Genomic DNA, 14,386 nt, shown 5'->3' on the forward strand with positions numbered 1-14,386 from the left:
TTAATTATACATATTTTAAACAAAAAAAAATTATAAACCATGTGTATAAATTTCCAACTTTCACTAAATAATTTTTCGAAAAAATTAATCCTGCGCTGTGAAAATCTAGTTAGTTTCTTATAGTACTAAACACCAAGCTTTAGAAAGCGGGAAGAATAGCATCATGTTAGTTATATAAGTTGGTCCAGTTCGGTGTGGAAACAAACAAAATTGGCCGGGTTTACTTCAAAGTTTAAACAAACCACTCCGTTAGACCCTGGTCTCGTAATGCATTTTTATAATTGACTATCCGGTTCGATTTTGATTCGTTATTCATTACAAAACCGGAATGTTTATTGTTTCCATAGTTAGTGCGTATAGGAATCAGCACAAAATGGTGGTCGGCTCCTTAAAATATTACTTGAATTGTGGAAACTGGAAAAGCTAATTTGCTGTTGAGTCGCTAAAGCCTCGTCTTTCTTTCCTTTCCCTTTCCACGAAAACGTAATGGAATAGGAAAATGACGCACATAAGATCTCGAAGCCGACACAATGCCATGTCTGAAAACATCGAAAGCCCAAAACGGTAATGACAAAGTGAAAAACTTTTCGTATTCTTTAGATATAAAAATAAAATTCGATTCCTCTGTTTTTCTGACGTTTGTCTTTGGCAGGTAAGTCCCTCGTTCAAGTGTACGTGAGTGTGTATTCTTCGCTTCTCTCGTCTCTCTTCCTCATATCGGTGGATTCGTTACCTTTTTGCTTTATCTAGATATTAATAAAGGTTCTTCCTTTATCTCTCTCTCTCCGCGTCGAGTTCGTGTTTTATCTATCTGTTTCTCTCTCACGTTTCATGATCTGTTAATCAAAACCCATTAATAGATTCTCCACGCTTAACAAACCCAATCTCTTAAAAATTTGATAAAAACCCACCTGATCGTTTTACTCTGTTTTTGATCCACTTCCTCTGTTTTTGATCCGGTTCCTCTGTTTTTTTCTCTGAGTTCCAGGTTTCACCTGATTGATGGGATTCTCCTTCTCCTCAATCCGTTATGGCTACTTGAGAATCACATTCCTCCTCCTCCTCTCTTATATCCTCTTCAGCGTCATCGCAACCCCTGTTGATTCCAGCGTCCTCAAACCCAAAACAGAGCATGATGGCTGCAGCGCCCTGAAGCACTTTCACGACTACCAATCAAAGTGCGCGTACCTGCAAACCATCGACCCTTGCGCGAGCCAAGGCTTCGTCGATTACCTCTCCTTACTCTATTGCAACTTCGAAAAGTTTCCACTTTTGGGCCAATCCCTCCTCTTCCTCTGGCTCCTCGCTCTGTTCTACGTCTTGGGCCACACTGCCTCCGAGTATTTCTGCTCATCTCTTGAGTCTCTCTCGAAGCTTCTCAACCTATCCCCAACCGTCGCCGGCGTGACGCTTCTCTCGCTCGGCAACGGGGCTCCTGATCTGTTCGCGAGTTTGGTCTCTTTCATGGGGGAAGACTCGAAGGGCACTTACGACGTTGGTCTCAACACTGTTGTTGGAGGCTCTTCTTTCGTCACGTGCGTTGTGGTTGGGATTATAAGCATCTCGTTGCGTAGTAGAGGGGTTAGAATCGAGAGGTCTGCCTTTATTAGAGACGTTTGCTTCTTCTGTGCGGCGATTGGCTCCTTGGGTTTGATTTTGGTTTATGGGAAAATCAACTTCTGGGGCGCTCTTGGGTTCTGTTCGTTGTACGCTGTTTATGTCGCGTTTGTGTATCTTTCTTGGAGGTTTGGTGGTGAAGGTGGTGAATTTGATCTTGAGTCGGTTCATAAGCGTGTGAGTCTTAGTGAACCAATCTTGCAAAGAGAGGATGTTGATGAAGAGCATCGTAGTAATGTCGCTGATGATGATCATCAGCGACATTACTACTGGAAGTTGGTGGTTTGGGTTATGACTTTACCTATCTACCTACCAAGGAGATTGACTATTCCTGTTGTTAGTGAAGCCAAATGGTCTAAACCATTAGCTGTTACCTCGGTCACACTTGCTCCGGTTCTGTTATCGTTTCTCTGGAACTGGAAGTGTAGTCCGACCAGTTTTGAGGCGGTTATTGTTTACCTAACCGGGTGTTTAGTCGGTATAGTTCTCGGTCTCACTGCATTAGCCACGACGAAGATGTCAAACCCGCCAAAGAAATGGTTATTACCTTGGTTAGCAGGAGGATTTGTTATGAGCATGACATGGAGTTACATCTCAGCGCAAGAGCTAGTCGCGCTTCTAACTTCACTAGGTTATATTTTCGGGGTAAGCCCGTCGATCTTAGGCCTCACGGTCCTCGCGTGGGGGAACTCTATAGGAGATCTTATAACAAACGTGACGATGGCGCTGCACGATGGTGACGAAGGAGCTCAAGTGGCTGTATCGGGTTGTTACGCGGGCCCAATCTTTAATACGTTGTTTGCTCTTGGGATATCGCTTGTGGGATGCGCGTGGGAGGTTTATCCGTTGAGTATTGTGATAAAGACGGATCCTCGTTTGCTGGAGAGTCTTGGGTTTCTGGTGGTAGGACTGGTTTGGTCGTTCTTGGTTCTGTTTAGTAACCGGATGAGGCTTGGTGGTGTGATGGGGGTAGGGCTTTTGGTTATCTACTTGGCTTCATTGTCTATAAGGATTGTACAAACAGTTGGAGATTCTTACTAACATTTGATTTTCAACTCACAGTTTCATACGTATAATATAACCATGGATTTGTACAATGCAGTATGGATAGCTTATTATGTATACCTCGGGTATGGGATATACATTGTATGTATATAAATAGAGTTATGGAATTCAAATTGAGTAGCTAGAATTTTAATGCAAATTGACTGAAAGAGACAAGTGTTGTTGTCGATTCCACTTAACTCCTTTTTTTTTTGTTCACACCACTAGCTCCTTCAATACTGGGATTTAAATGGACTACAGTGATTCTTCCCTTCATGAAAAAATATATACATTATGTGTGGGCATGTATTAACTTCATCCTCATGCATGAGTAGAGATTTTTGAGTATCTGACACGAATTAAAATTGAGTTAATTATTAGAGCATCTCAAAAAAGAAATTCTATTTTGAAGTTTCCAAAACATTATATTTAAAGTTTAAAGGTGTTATTTTCAAAAAAAAAACTTCAAACTCAACTTCAAAACTATTTGTATTTTGTAATATGGTTTTTATATTTGTCATAACAAATTTGAATTCATAAAACTTTTATAAATAACTAGCACATATATAAACATATCACAACAATAGTAATTAATGAAATATTCTACTAAAATATAAAATAAATAAATAAAAATAACTTAATTAATATTAAACTTGAAGCAAAATACCATATTATTCCATAAATGTGGATTATAGGGACTAAAATGCAAATAAAAATATGAAATTTCAAACTTAAAGTTTTGAGTAGTAAAACTTCAATTATAGAGTTTCACTCATCAAAATTTCAAATTTGAAGTTTTGAAGTTTCTTTTTGGAGAGCAAAAAAACTTCATATTTGCGTGTTTTATCCAGTGTCGTAATGTTTCTTTTAATATACGGGAGATATGCAAAATCATAACCGAATACACTGTCTGACTGGGCCTATAAAGCCCATATACACAAGACGCGACATTACCAACTCACTCCCTAGTTTAGGTTCAAGTGAGACGGTCTTGTTGTTGTGTAATAAATACGGAACTTCTGAGGGTAAGTAAGAATAGTAAACAATTCGATTTTATTATAAAAATCTCTCTCTGAAGATGGAGGAGAGTCATAACCCTAATTCCCATGAGCGTCTCAAATCCTGGTCGGAGCTCCCTTCAGATCTCCTGTACTCGCTGCTTGAACGCCTGAGCTTTACCGACTTCCGACGAGCTAAATCCGTGTGTAGGTCCTGGTACTCCGCTTCGAGACAATGCGTGCCCAAAAACAATCACATCCCTTGGCTGCTCCTTTTCCCCGAAGATAACAACAGTTGCTGCACCTTGTTTAATCCCGCGGAGAAAGACAAACTCTACAGGACGCATGATCTGGATTTGGTGCTCCCGAGGATATTTTGTTTAAAGACGTGTGGAAGCTGGCTCTTGATGCGAAACCGTTCGAGTAATCTCTACCTTGTGAATCTCTTCACCAAGGAGAGGATCAATCTACCTCCTGTGGAGTCACAGGTCGGAACGACAAAGTTGGAGCGGACGGTAGTTGGGTTTCGCATTACATGTCCCGACGGAAGCAAGCCGGGTAAACCTATGCACATACGATCCCCTGTGGTTTGGATCGACGAGAAAACCAAAGATTATCTTGTTTCGTGGGGACTTGGAACCTGTTGTGTGGTCTATTCCAAGAAAGGAGATAACTCGTGGACTCAAATCCCGGAAGCATTAGATTGTTGTGACATGGTTTACAAGGATCACAAGCTTTACTTCTTTAGTTATTCCCGTGATCTGAGGATCTATGATTTTTCGGGAGAGGCTCCGCGAGAAATCTTTTGGTGTAGATGTGTTTATGTCGAAAGATTTGCCTACGATGGTGGTGGTCCCAGACGTCCTCATGTAACTAACAGAAAGAGACTTGTAGTCACAAAACTTGTAGTCACGGTGACTGGAGATGTCCTCAAGGTTGAAACATACTTAATACCTAAGTCTAGAATCTGGTCATTCCGTCTCTTCAAAGTTTGTTCATCAGGTGACTTTAAACGAGTTCATTCCTTGGGGGACGAGTCAATGCTTCTGGCTCTTGGCATCACTGTGCTCGCCAACAACTATGAGGGCATCCGTAGAAACTCCATCTATTTCAATGCTAGTCATAATATCACAAGTGATATCTTTCTCTTCAATCTCGAGACGCGGAAGATGGAGCAACTACACAAATTTGATTGCTCCTCTGATCAACTCTCTGGAAATCGATGGTTCTTACCAAGTTTCACACAGGCAGTTGTGGCATGATTGACCTAAACTATGTTTCCTTCCCTCTTCAATATATTGTTTTACTCAAATCAATAATGACTACATCCTAGTTAGGCATGGGCATTCACTTGTTGCTCGGGTAATACTTGCTATTTGACTCGGCTTCTAAGTAATAAATCCCCAAATCTTACTAGTTGCAAATATAAATCAAATACCAAGTACCACAATTTCTTTTTAATATTTGACTCATTACTTAATTTATTACTTTTGGTTTAAAATATGTATTACCCATTAAAAATATTTATTTTACTGCTGATATTGTAATAAAAATCAAAAATAATATTAGTTTTTAAGTATTTGATGTAATATGTACCTATTTCAAGTGAGTCATATATATGTACTAAATCAAATTACTTGAACGAATTAAACAGAATTATAAGTATATGAAAATAAAAAAAAAGTATTTATTTTATGTTTAATTGTACTTATAAGTTTTGGTACATTTAATTTAAAAGTTATAAACATAAATAAACAAGTATCAAATATTACCAAGTAACTTGAAAGTATTTAAAATATAGGCAAGTACTTGACTAACTAAGTACTTGATCGAATCAAGTACAAGTACAAGCAAAAAATTCTAATACTTTCACTAGGTAAATCAATTAGCGGGTAAAGCGAATTAGGTATAGTATTGCTGTTTTTATGCAAAAGTAGATAAATTAAATTAAAATCAGTAATTTCTTAATAGATGTACAGAAACTTTAAACATCAACTAGGTCTTGACCACAAATTATTGTTCACATATATACAAATATTAATGTTTATACTCCAATTTTTTGATTAAATTGTAAATATTTGTGTTATCCTCTAATTCTATAATAGATATTATTTCACGTTATTTAGCAAAAAAAAAATCTAAATCACTAAATATTAGGATAAATGTGTTGAGAGGTGTATGTGTGAGAATATGGTATTTCGTAGCTTTAGTTGAAGCCTTGAAGGTGTGTATATAGTTTCACTCTAGATTTTAGGAATATATAGTACTATCTAGATAAATTTTAATCTATTATATTTTCTTTAATGATTTCAGTTAATATGATAAAGATTTTTGTGAGATATGCTTAGAATATCTAGATATCAAACAATTTGTTAGAGATTAAACTGATCGGTTATAAATATTTTCCTTGAGAACTGTAAAAACGATTTGATATTAGTATTCCAAAACAGCCAAACACACATATGTACAATATAAAAATCTAATTTTAGCTAAAAAGTGTTAAATAGTTAATAAGACGATCATATAATTAAAGGAGAAATTTTCTAGGATATCATTTTTAAAGTTTTTGTCAATAAAATAATTTTTTATAAAGATTTTATTAAAAAATATTTTTATCTTAGGATTAACTAATTTAGAATTAGGGTTTTGAGTTAAGAAAGAGTTTAAGGATAGAATTTCAAGTTTTAAAAAACAAAAAATAAATACTATAAATTTTAAAATAAAAAAAAAGATATTTTAGTCATTTCTTTTTTTGATGGCTATTTTTACGACAAAAACTTAAAAATAGTTAACAAGAGAATTGTTTTGCTCGACCCATCCATAGTTTTAATAGTCTTGGTAAATAAAAATCATAAATGCTGTAAAAGTTGATAAGTTTTGACTGGCGGTAGAAATGAAATACGAATGACGTATACTATACTATATATACTTACAATCCATGAACAATGAACCTAGAAGAACATGCCAATACTCTTTCATAATCCTAGTAAGTGAGTTTGACAGAAACTGAATGTTCAGCAACAAAGAAATATAACCATCACTCTCAATATTCACAAGACTTAAAACTTTAAGTAATTATATACGACTATCAACTATTTGCAAATTTCTTCTTTAACAATAACTATATATTGCAAAAAAAAAAAAAAAAAAACTTAAAAACATTCACAATACTTAAAATTCACCGGTCGATATTAAGGACTCCGAAGACCCTAGCCATTCTCAAGAACAAGAAGCACAAGTAAATAGCAAGTAAGCCGCCACCGACAAGCCTATCAAGCCTCATCTTCTTCTTTGGCATTATCACAAGTGCCCAAAGCAAGCCTACCATTAAGAAACCAAGTGTCTCAAGCAACATACTGTCACTTGGAATGATGTAAACCCCAGGATATTCAGCCAAAGATGAGATAACAAGTGGCACGCCTAGTCCAATCACCGTGTTAAATAACGGACCGGCGTAACACCCTGAAAGTGCTATTTGCGCACCGTCGTTACCTCCGTGAACTGCCACGGTCACATTAGCGATTAAATCGCCTAGAGAATTGCCCCATGCTAAGACCGTTAGTCCCAGCACAGAAGGACTAATACCAAAGATGTTACCTAATGATATTAACAACGAGACTAGCTCTTGTGCTATGATGTATGTCCATGTCACACTCATTGTGAAGCCGCCTAGAAGCCAAACCAGTGAGAATTTCGTTGGTGGACGAGAACTTTCCGTCGTCAAGAACGCTACGATACCAAAGAATAACCCGATAAGTCCAGATATTATGTACATGATTAGGTTTCTTTTGGACCCGTTGTAATGAGAACAATAAAGCTCGGTAAGTAGAACAGGTGCGATGGCTGTGGAAACAACCGCGCAAGGCCTTGACCACTTCTCTTCGCAGACGACGGGGATTGTGAGCCGCCGGGGGAGATATAGAGGTAGTCCTACGATGCTCACTAGCACCGAGAAGCAAGACCGCTGTTTCTTTGGCGAATCAATAACCAAAATGTCATATTCTTGTTCTTGAGTTCTTGATTCTTGAGTAACTCTTTGCGGCGGAATCGGCTTCTCCTCACCGATATAGCTGAGCAATGGGACGCCCATCTCGGCTAAGTCCTCTCTAGTACGAAGAACCTGATCGGATATAGGTTTCTTGCGATCCAAGAAATGAGAAACTGATAAAAACCCTACATAGATGATATAAATAGAAAGGTAACAAAGTGCAACCCATATGGTTATTCTTCCGATAAAGACGATCAAACCGAGACAACAAAGAGCAACCAGAAGAAAAGCCACATCGCGTATAAAGCTGTACTTGTCGATAGAGACATCTCTAGAACCAATCAGGAAACAAATCGTCCCGACAACGAAGCTAGACACGAAGAACACACCGCCTAGAACAGAGTTGAGCCCAAAATCTCCATTATTCGACTTAGTGAAAGAGACAACGCTTGAGAACAAATCTGGCGCACCGTTTCCTAAAGAGAGAAGCGTAACACCAGCCATCGTAGGAGAGAGCTTCAAGACCTTAGACAACTTGTCTAAAGAAGGACAGAAGTAACTCGAGGCCGTGTCTCCGAGCAAGTAGAACAGAACAAATAGCCAGAGGGATAAAAGTAGATGGCCTAACACAGGGGACTGTCCGAAGATGCAGAAGAAAATCTTGAGATAGTCTATGTAACCTTGTGGGGTACATTTTGATTGAGATATAACGTAAGTACACTTGGAACGGTGGTCGTCTAGGGCTGCGAGTCCTTCGCTGCAGCTGTCACTGCCACCGCCGGCGAGAGAATCTAAAGATTTGATTGATCCTGAGTGAGGAGGAGGATTTGGTGAAGCGAAATGGAGATAGATGAGGAAGATGAAGAAGAGGTTGATTAGAAGAGAGAGAGAACGTGAGCTGAGAGGTGAGGAGAAGAGACTTGCCATTCAAGGAAGCAAATTGATTTGAAGTGGGAGCAATAATGAGGGATGTTTAAGTTTTTGATAATATAATGAAAATTTCATATCTTTTTTATTTATTTATAACTATTGATGTGACATTTTATGGATGGTTAATATTTTAAAACATACAAGTTTCCTTTTCATGCGGATGTGAGTAGGTGGGCTATTGTTTTTTATGAGAAAAAATTGAGTGGGGGAGGCTAAATTCAATTATTCATACAAGGAAGAAAAATCGAAGTTGATAAAGTGTTTTTTTTGTTTGTAAAATGAAATCTGATCCATTATTGATTTTTACGAGATAGTCTCGTAATGAAATAATTTAATTTTTTATATGGTCCAACTTGGAGTCCAATTTTCTAGCGTAATAGTCACCGAGTCATGTAAACCACACGTGTTGGGATATTTGTGCCAATACTGACATACTGTAAATTAAAGAGGATGAACGAGCTAGAAAATGTTTTCTTTTTGGTATGAAGGTAGAAAATGTAGCACTTATCTATTAATCAACTTTAATATTCGAAGAATAGTAGCAATATTCATAAAAACATACCATCTTAGGTCATACTTGGTTTCTACAAAAAAATAAAATAAAATTGAAAATATCAAACTCTGGATTTTTGGCATATTTTTTTGTATTTTTACGGCCATCAAGATCTGTACATTGCCTAACGTTTTCCGCCTAAATATTTAGTATTAAACTTAAACTAAATAGTATATTATATATGGCTATATATCCCTGATGAAATACACATGTGATTGTTGATCTATAGTTAATAAAACTAGAATTTGAAAAAAATAATAAAAGTGGAGAAAACTCCAAAGTCCAAACCTAAAGGTCGATCGTTATGATTAATCTTGGCCAAGTATAGAGGGAGACATCTTTGCGACGTAATCCTAACCGATCACGGCTTTTCAAACGTAATCATATCCATGTTCTTTTTTTTTTTTTTTTGAAACACAATCATATCCATGTTCTTATGATTTGATTTTCTTGTATAAAGATAATACACGTCTAATTAAAGCGTAAATATACGTAAAGTTTGTAGATGATGCAAACAAAAAGAAGATCATAGGGATAAACTTCGGACCGCCGGCGTCTTTTATTTTTTGTCGGAAACCGACGGCTTTTTGTATAATTTTATCCATGATTTGAGAGGATTGGAAATGAGTTATTAGCCTATTTTCATATTCATACCTCTTTCATCTTTAGCAGTTATGTTATTTCGCATATTTATTCTATATTGATATAAGTAGAATGTATATTTGTAGTCATAGCTGATATTTTTCCATCTATTATAATATCCTACTCTCAAGAGAATATTCATATTAGATGAATAATGGTTTATTAAATATACAAAGACGAAATTCCAATCCATAATACATTTATATTTTCAAAATAAATTCTTTTTATATAATTTCTATATAAAATAATGTATAGGTTTGGATACATTTATCTGAGTGCACTGAACCGTATCAAACCAAAAAAAAAATCAAAATTAAACAAAATTTCATAAATAACCGAGTTTGTCCTACATCTTTAGAACCGGAAAATAGAAACCAAACTAAGGACCAAATAACTATTTAAAATTTTAAAATACAAATTATATATTTATTAAACATAACTAAGCCATTAAAAAATTTATACTATTAATAGAATTATACGTGATAATAATCATGTGTAAACATGTTTGAATAATCAGTTATATATTCATGAAGATTTATTGTTAGAGTAATTATATAACAAATTATGTGACAACAATAAATAAGTTCATTTAAATTATATAAAATGTTTATATAATTAGAGAAATATAAGATAATATCAAATAAATAGTTAAGTCTAACGAAATGGTCCAATAATCTTATTTAAATAAAATTTTTAGGACTTTTTTTAATAGTATATATGTTAATTTTTTTTGGGTTATCGTTTCTTGAGATATTATCATTTTTAGTCTATTTTTATAATCTATATGTTTCATTACGAAAAATTTAATAAAATTTTGAGTTAAAAAAAATCTATAGCACATGGCACGTGGATCATATTATCATAACAACCGGCTAACATTTTTAAAAAAATAACATGCACGTACAATCTTGTAAAAAGTCACACATTTCATGATACTTGTGATATTCTATTCCAACAAGGATCGGTGCTCTTTTATTTAGGTGGGAAGCTAAAATATCAAGAATTAGAAAAGAATCCAAAGATTCATGGTATATTCATCGCAGTGTAGTAAAAAATAAAACTCTTTCTTTTCTGTCAAACAAATAAAAACTCTTATTATATATTCAAATAAAGTTTAAAAAAAACGCAATAATGCTAAGAACACGATTACACGAGAGCAGTCGATTCATATGGTTCTCTTCTCGATGTACCAAATGTCCCCAAAAATCAACCACATGGCTGAAATTTGCTCAAATTAGGCCTTCACCTTTACCTGTAAAACATACAAATATATCCATATTACAATGGTTCAAAAAAAAAAAAAAAAAAATCCATATTACAAATGACATATATTCATATTTTATTGAGGAATATTCATTTTAACCACCCTTTTTACTTTTAGATTTACAGTATATCTAGGTCAATCTGATATTTAGGGAGCAATAAACATTTTTACGTTAATTTTACTAAAAAGAAATTCAAAATTTTGGAACCCAACAGTTCTTTAAAATTTGGAAGCCAAAACAAATATCTCATCCAGCTATACTCAATATCCCATGCATAATTAATAACAATAAGTTAATACAATTTTGAATTGATGTAGTACAATTGATAAAGTGGTTATTAGAAAAACAAAAGTTTAGGTTAATATCAGTATATTATCATTTCAACGATATTAAAGATAAGGATAAGGTTTGCAAAACATATACCAACGTAATGGCCAATGGGTATCATAGGTTTGTGATGCGCTAATTTGGTCTAACCGACAGAATCTCCTCGTACAATAAATTATATGGCTGAGCTGTTGATGATGTGTAGATGTGTAGTAATAAGTGTATATAAAGAAACCAATATAGTTATTTGTAGACAGACAAAAACAAGAGGTGATAATCGGATGCACATGGAAATGAATGAGAGTAAGTGATGAAGAGATAAGAATTGGAAATGAAAGAAGGAAAGTGAGAGTGGAGAACTCAAATGTAGGTGATAGACAGTAGTTAGTTTAAAGCCTAATTTAGGCGTGTTACTTAACTACGATTAGAAATGGTTTGGACAAGATATATTTATTGATCGCTTTGGCAGGATTGGCAAAGCTTAATAGCCAACAAAACATAATGAATGTACTAGAATGTCAATGCATCCTGTGTAATGTTTATTTTTGTACGCTATGCCAAACGATCACGATATATATAATCTCTAACCCGATTTCGGTATAACGAATACTATTAACCGATTAACGATTAGTATGATACTTTTCATTTGCGAAAAACTGACAAACTAACAACACCAACACAGAAAAAATACAAGTGGAGTTCAATGCGATTGGGGAAGAGAAAAAATACTAATGGAGATTGAAAAGGAGTTGGAGCAAATTAAAGAGAAACAGAGGTATGAAGTGAAGGATATTGATTTGTGGAGAAGGGAGTCAGGGTTCAAACCAAACTTCTCAACTCATGAAACGTGGAAGTTGACAAGGGCAAGTGGAGTTCAATGCGATTGGGGAAGATGCACCTGGTTCTCTCAAGCAACGCCGAAATTTGCGTTCCTGACTTGGCTAGCTATGCGAGACAGATTAGCTACCATGGATCGAGTTTCAAGCTGGAGCCAAGGTGTTGACACAACTTGTATCCTATGCAAAAGTGCCTCTGAATCGCGTAAGCATCTGTTCTTTGAGTGTTCTTATGCTTCACAGATATGGGAACACCTCATGAGAGGAATTCTACGCAGCGCGTACTCTGTTAAGTGGGATGACCTCATAAGGCTACTTACTGATTCGGGTATGGACAAGAAAAAGCGCTTCTGTTTTCGCTACACTTTCCAAGTGACTCTGTACTCCCTGTGGAGAGAACGAAACAAGAGGCGGCACGGTGAGCAAGCTATGCCGGCAAGGGTTTTATCTAAGCTCACTGATAAGGCCGTTCGTAATAAGCTCAGTCTGATTCAGTTGAAGGGTGTCAAAGGTCTGGAGAACATTTTGCAGTACTGGTTTGCTACTAGAGTGTAAATAGGAGACTGGTTGGACATGAAGTTTTGCTCGGGTTTTAGCAGAAAGTGTATAGGAAATGGGATAGGAGTAGAATTTTTTTCATATAAAGGTCTCACTTGATGTAAAAAGGTTTTTTGATGAATAAAATTTAGCATTCATTCAAAAAAAAAAAAATACAAAACAAAGAAAAAAAAGCTTAAATTGCTGCAAAACAAGTTTGTTAGAAAAACTTCAGTAAACTGTAAAGGAAGAACCTTAATTAAAAATCCGAAAACTCGAACTAATTAGTAAGTAGTAGAAAAAATTAGGACACTAAAACTGAAAATACACCTTAGAAATCTGTAAATATCATGTATAAATAAATGTATAATAATACAGTTTTAGTTTAGGATGGTTCGGATTAGGGTCTCGTAGTATACTCGTCGTAGGGTTAACAGTTACCTTACATAAATATTTTGCAACTCTACACATTTTTAATGTACTTGCAAGATGCAATACATATATATCTAGGCTTGAAGCAGAGCAAATTAGATATGGGCCGTTGTAACTATGGGCTATATGGCCCATATAGAAACTTAAAAGGCCAGCAATAAAAGAAGATATGCTGTCGATAATCCGAAGCTAGAGGCTCTCATACTCACTTCCACTACAGCAGATAGATAAGACGAAACAATAATGTCTGTGTCAGCGATCTTTGGCACCGGACTCGTCACCGTCGCTGCTTCTCCGGCTCTTCGCCAGTTTCAAATCCCTAAACTGGGAAACGGAGGAGGTCTGGGAATGGTGATAGAGTGTTCGTCGAGGCCGCAGAAGAAATCGACGGCACATCACAGGAAGACGAGGCCGAAGAAGACGCAGCCTTGGGACATTAAGAGAAAGCCCACCGTTTATGCTCCTCTTCCTCCTCTCCCTCCGGATTGGTCTCCTCTCGCTCTTTCATCCGACGGTAGTACTGTCACTTCCGCTGGAGATTTGGTTCCAGGCGCCGCCGCGTAGTTACGAGTTATCTATCTGCTGGTCTGGTTGTAATCTTGTCTGAAAGCTTTTGTTATTTGTCTGTTTCTGTTAATTCAGTTTTCTTCAGATGTACGGTGTATTGAATGGAACAAACTGCAGTTTTTTTTTTTTTTTTAAGCTTTCCTCTGTTTTTGGTTTTAAATGTCGGAGCTTTATGCTCATCAACATGGACTTATAAAAACACCAAACGAAAAGATAGCACTTGGAGAAAGTAAGTCAAATCAAAACTGAAAAAGGGCGGTAATAGTAGTATAAAGTTTCGATATATGAGAATGTAGTTCTTTTCATTGTCATCTATGCTGCTATTCTCTATATTTGGGAGACATAAACTGCATCAAGATCTGATCGAGTTCAAGTCAAAACTGAAACAAAGAGGTTTTATCTAGTATTGATGTTTGTTTCCGGTTTAATCGAGTTTCGTGTTAACTCAATTCAACTCTAGCTGTGTAAGCATGTAATTTTTTGAATGGACTCTATCTAACAAAGGTTTAGCTTTCGTTTTCATTACATGCTCTCACTTGTTTATATGAAGCCTTGCGATTGAGATTTATGTTAAATCATTTTTGAATCTTTATATTTATAAATTGTTTAAATGATTTAAGTTTCAACTTTAAAGTGAAATCATAATGTAT

General features: G+C 35.7%; 5 protein-coding genes across 5 annotated transcripts; 4 read left to right on the forward strand and 1 right to left on the reverse strand.

Moving 5' to 3' along the window:
* Nucleotides 1-440: 440 nt before the first annotated feature.
* Nucleotides 441-3,237, forward strand: LOC103851252 (cation/calcium exchanger 2). Its single transcript, XM_033285749.1, has 3 exons — nucleotides 441-564; nucleotides 653-762; nucleotides 989-3,237. The coding sequence occupies exon 3, from the start codon at nucleotides 1,003-1,005 to the stop codon at nucleotides 2,656-2,658; it is 1,656 nt and encodes a 551-aa protein (XP_033141640.1). The 5' UTR covers nucleotides 441-564; nucleotides 653-762; nucleotides 989-1,002; the 3' UTR covers nucleotides 2,659-3,237.
* A 356-nt stretch (nucleotides 3,238-3,593) lies between these two features.
* On the forward strand, nucleotides 3,594-6,810 carry LOC103851134 (probable F-box protein At4g22165). Its single transcript, XM_009127965.3, has one exon. The coding sequence runs from the start codon at nucleotides 3,740-3,742 to the stop codon at nucleotides 4,919-4,921; it is 1,182 nt and encodes a 393-aa protein (XP_009126213.1). The 5' UTR covers nucleotides 3,594-3,739; the 3' UTR covers nucleotides 4,922-6,810.
* LOC103851135 (cation/calcium exchanger 1) lies at nucleotides 6,709-8,715 on the reverse strand. Its single transcript, XM_009127966.3, has one exon. It carries the CDS (start codon nucleotides 8,572-8,574, stop codon nucleotides 6,838-6,840), a length of 1,737 nt encoding a protein of 578 aa, XP_009126214.1. The 5' UTR covers nucleotides 8,575-8,715; the 3' UTR covers nucleotides 6,709-6,837.
* Nucleotides 8,716-12,095: 3,380 nt separating this feature from the next.
* LOC103851254 lies at nucleotides 12,096-12,755 on the forward strand. Its single transcript, XM_009128097.2, has one exon. The coding sequence runs from the start codon at nucleotides 12,096-12,098 to the stop codon at nucleotides 12,753-12,755; it is 660 nt and encodes a 219-aa protein (XP_009126345.2).
* Nucleotides 12,756-13,338: 583 nt separating this feature from the next.
* LOC103851136 (50S ribosomal protein 6, chloroplastic) lies at nucleotides 13,339-13,866 on the forward strand. The gene has a single exon (XM_009127967.3). It carries the CDS (start codon nucleotides 13,413-13,415, stop codon nucleotides 13,731-13,733), a length of 321 nt encoding a protein of 106 aa, XP_009126215.2. The 5' UTR covers nucleotides 13,339-13,412; the 3' UTR covers nucleotides 13,734-13,866.
* Nucleotides 13,867-14,386: the final 520 nt, after the last annotated feature.

The sequence above is a fragment of the Brassica rapa genome, chromosome A02 (assembly GCF_000309985.2).
Source record: "Brassica rapa cultivar Chiifu-401-42 chromosome A02, CAAS_Brap_v3.01, whole genome shotgun sequence".
Classification (NCBI taxonomy): Eukaryota; Viridiplantae; Streptophyta; class Magnoliopsida; order Brassicales; family Brassicaceae; genus Brassica; species Brassica rapa.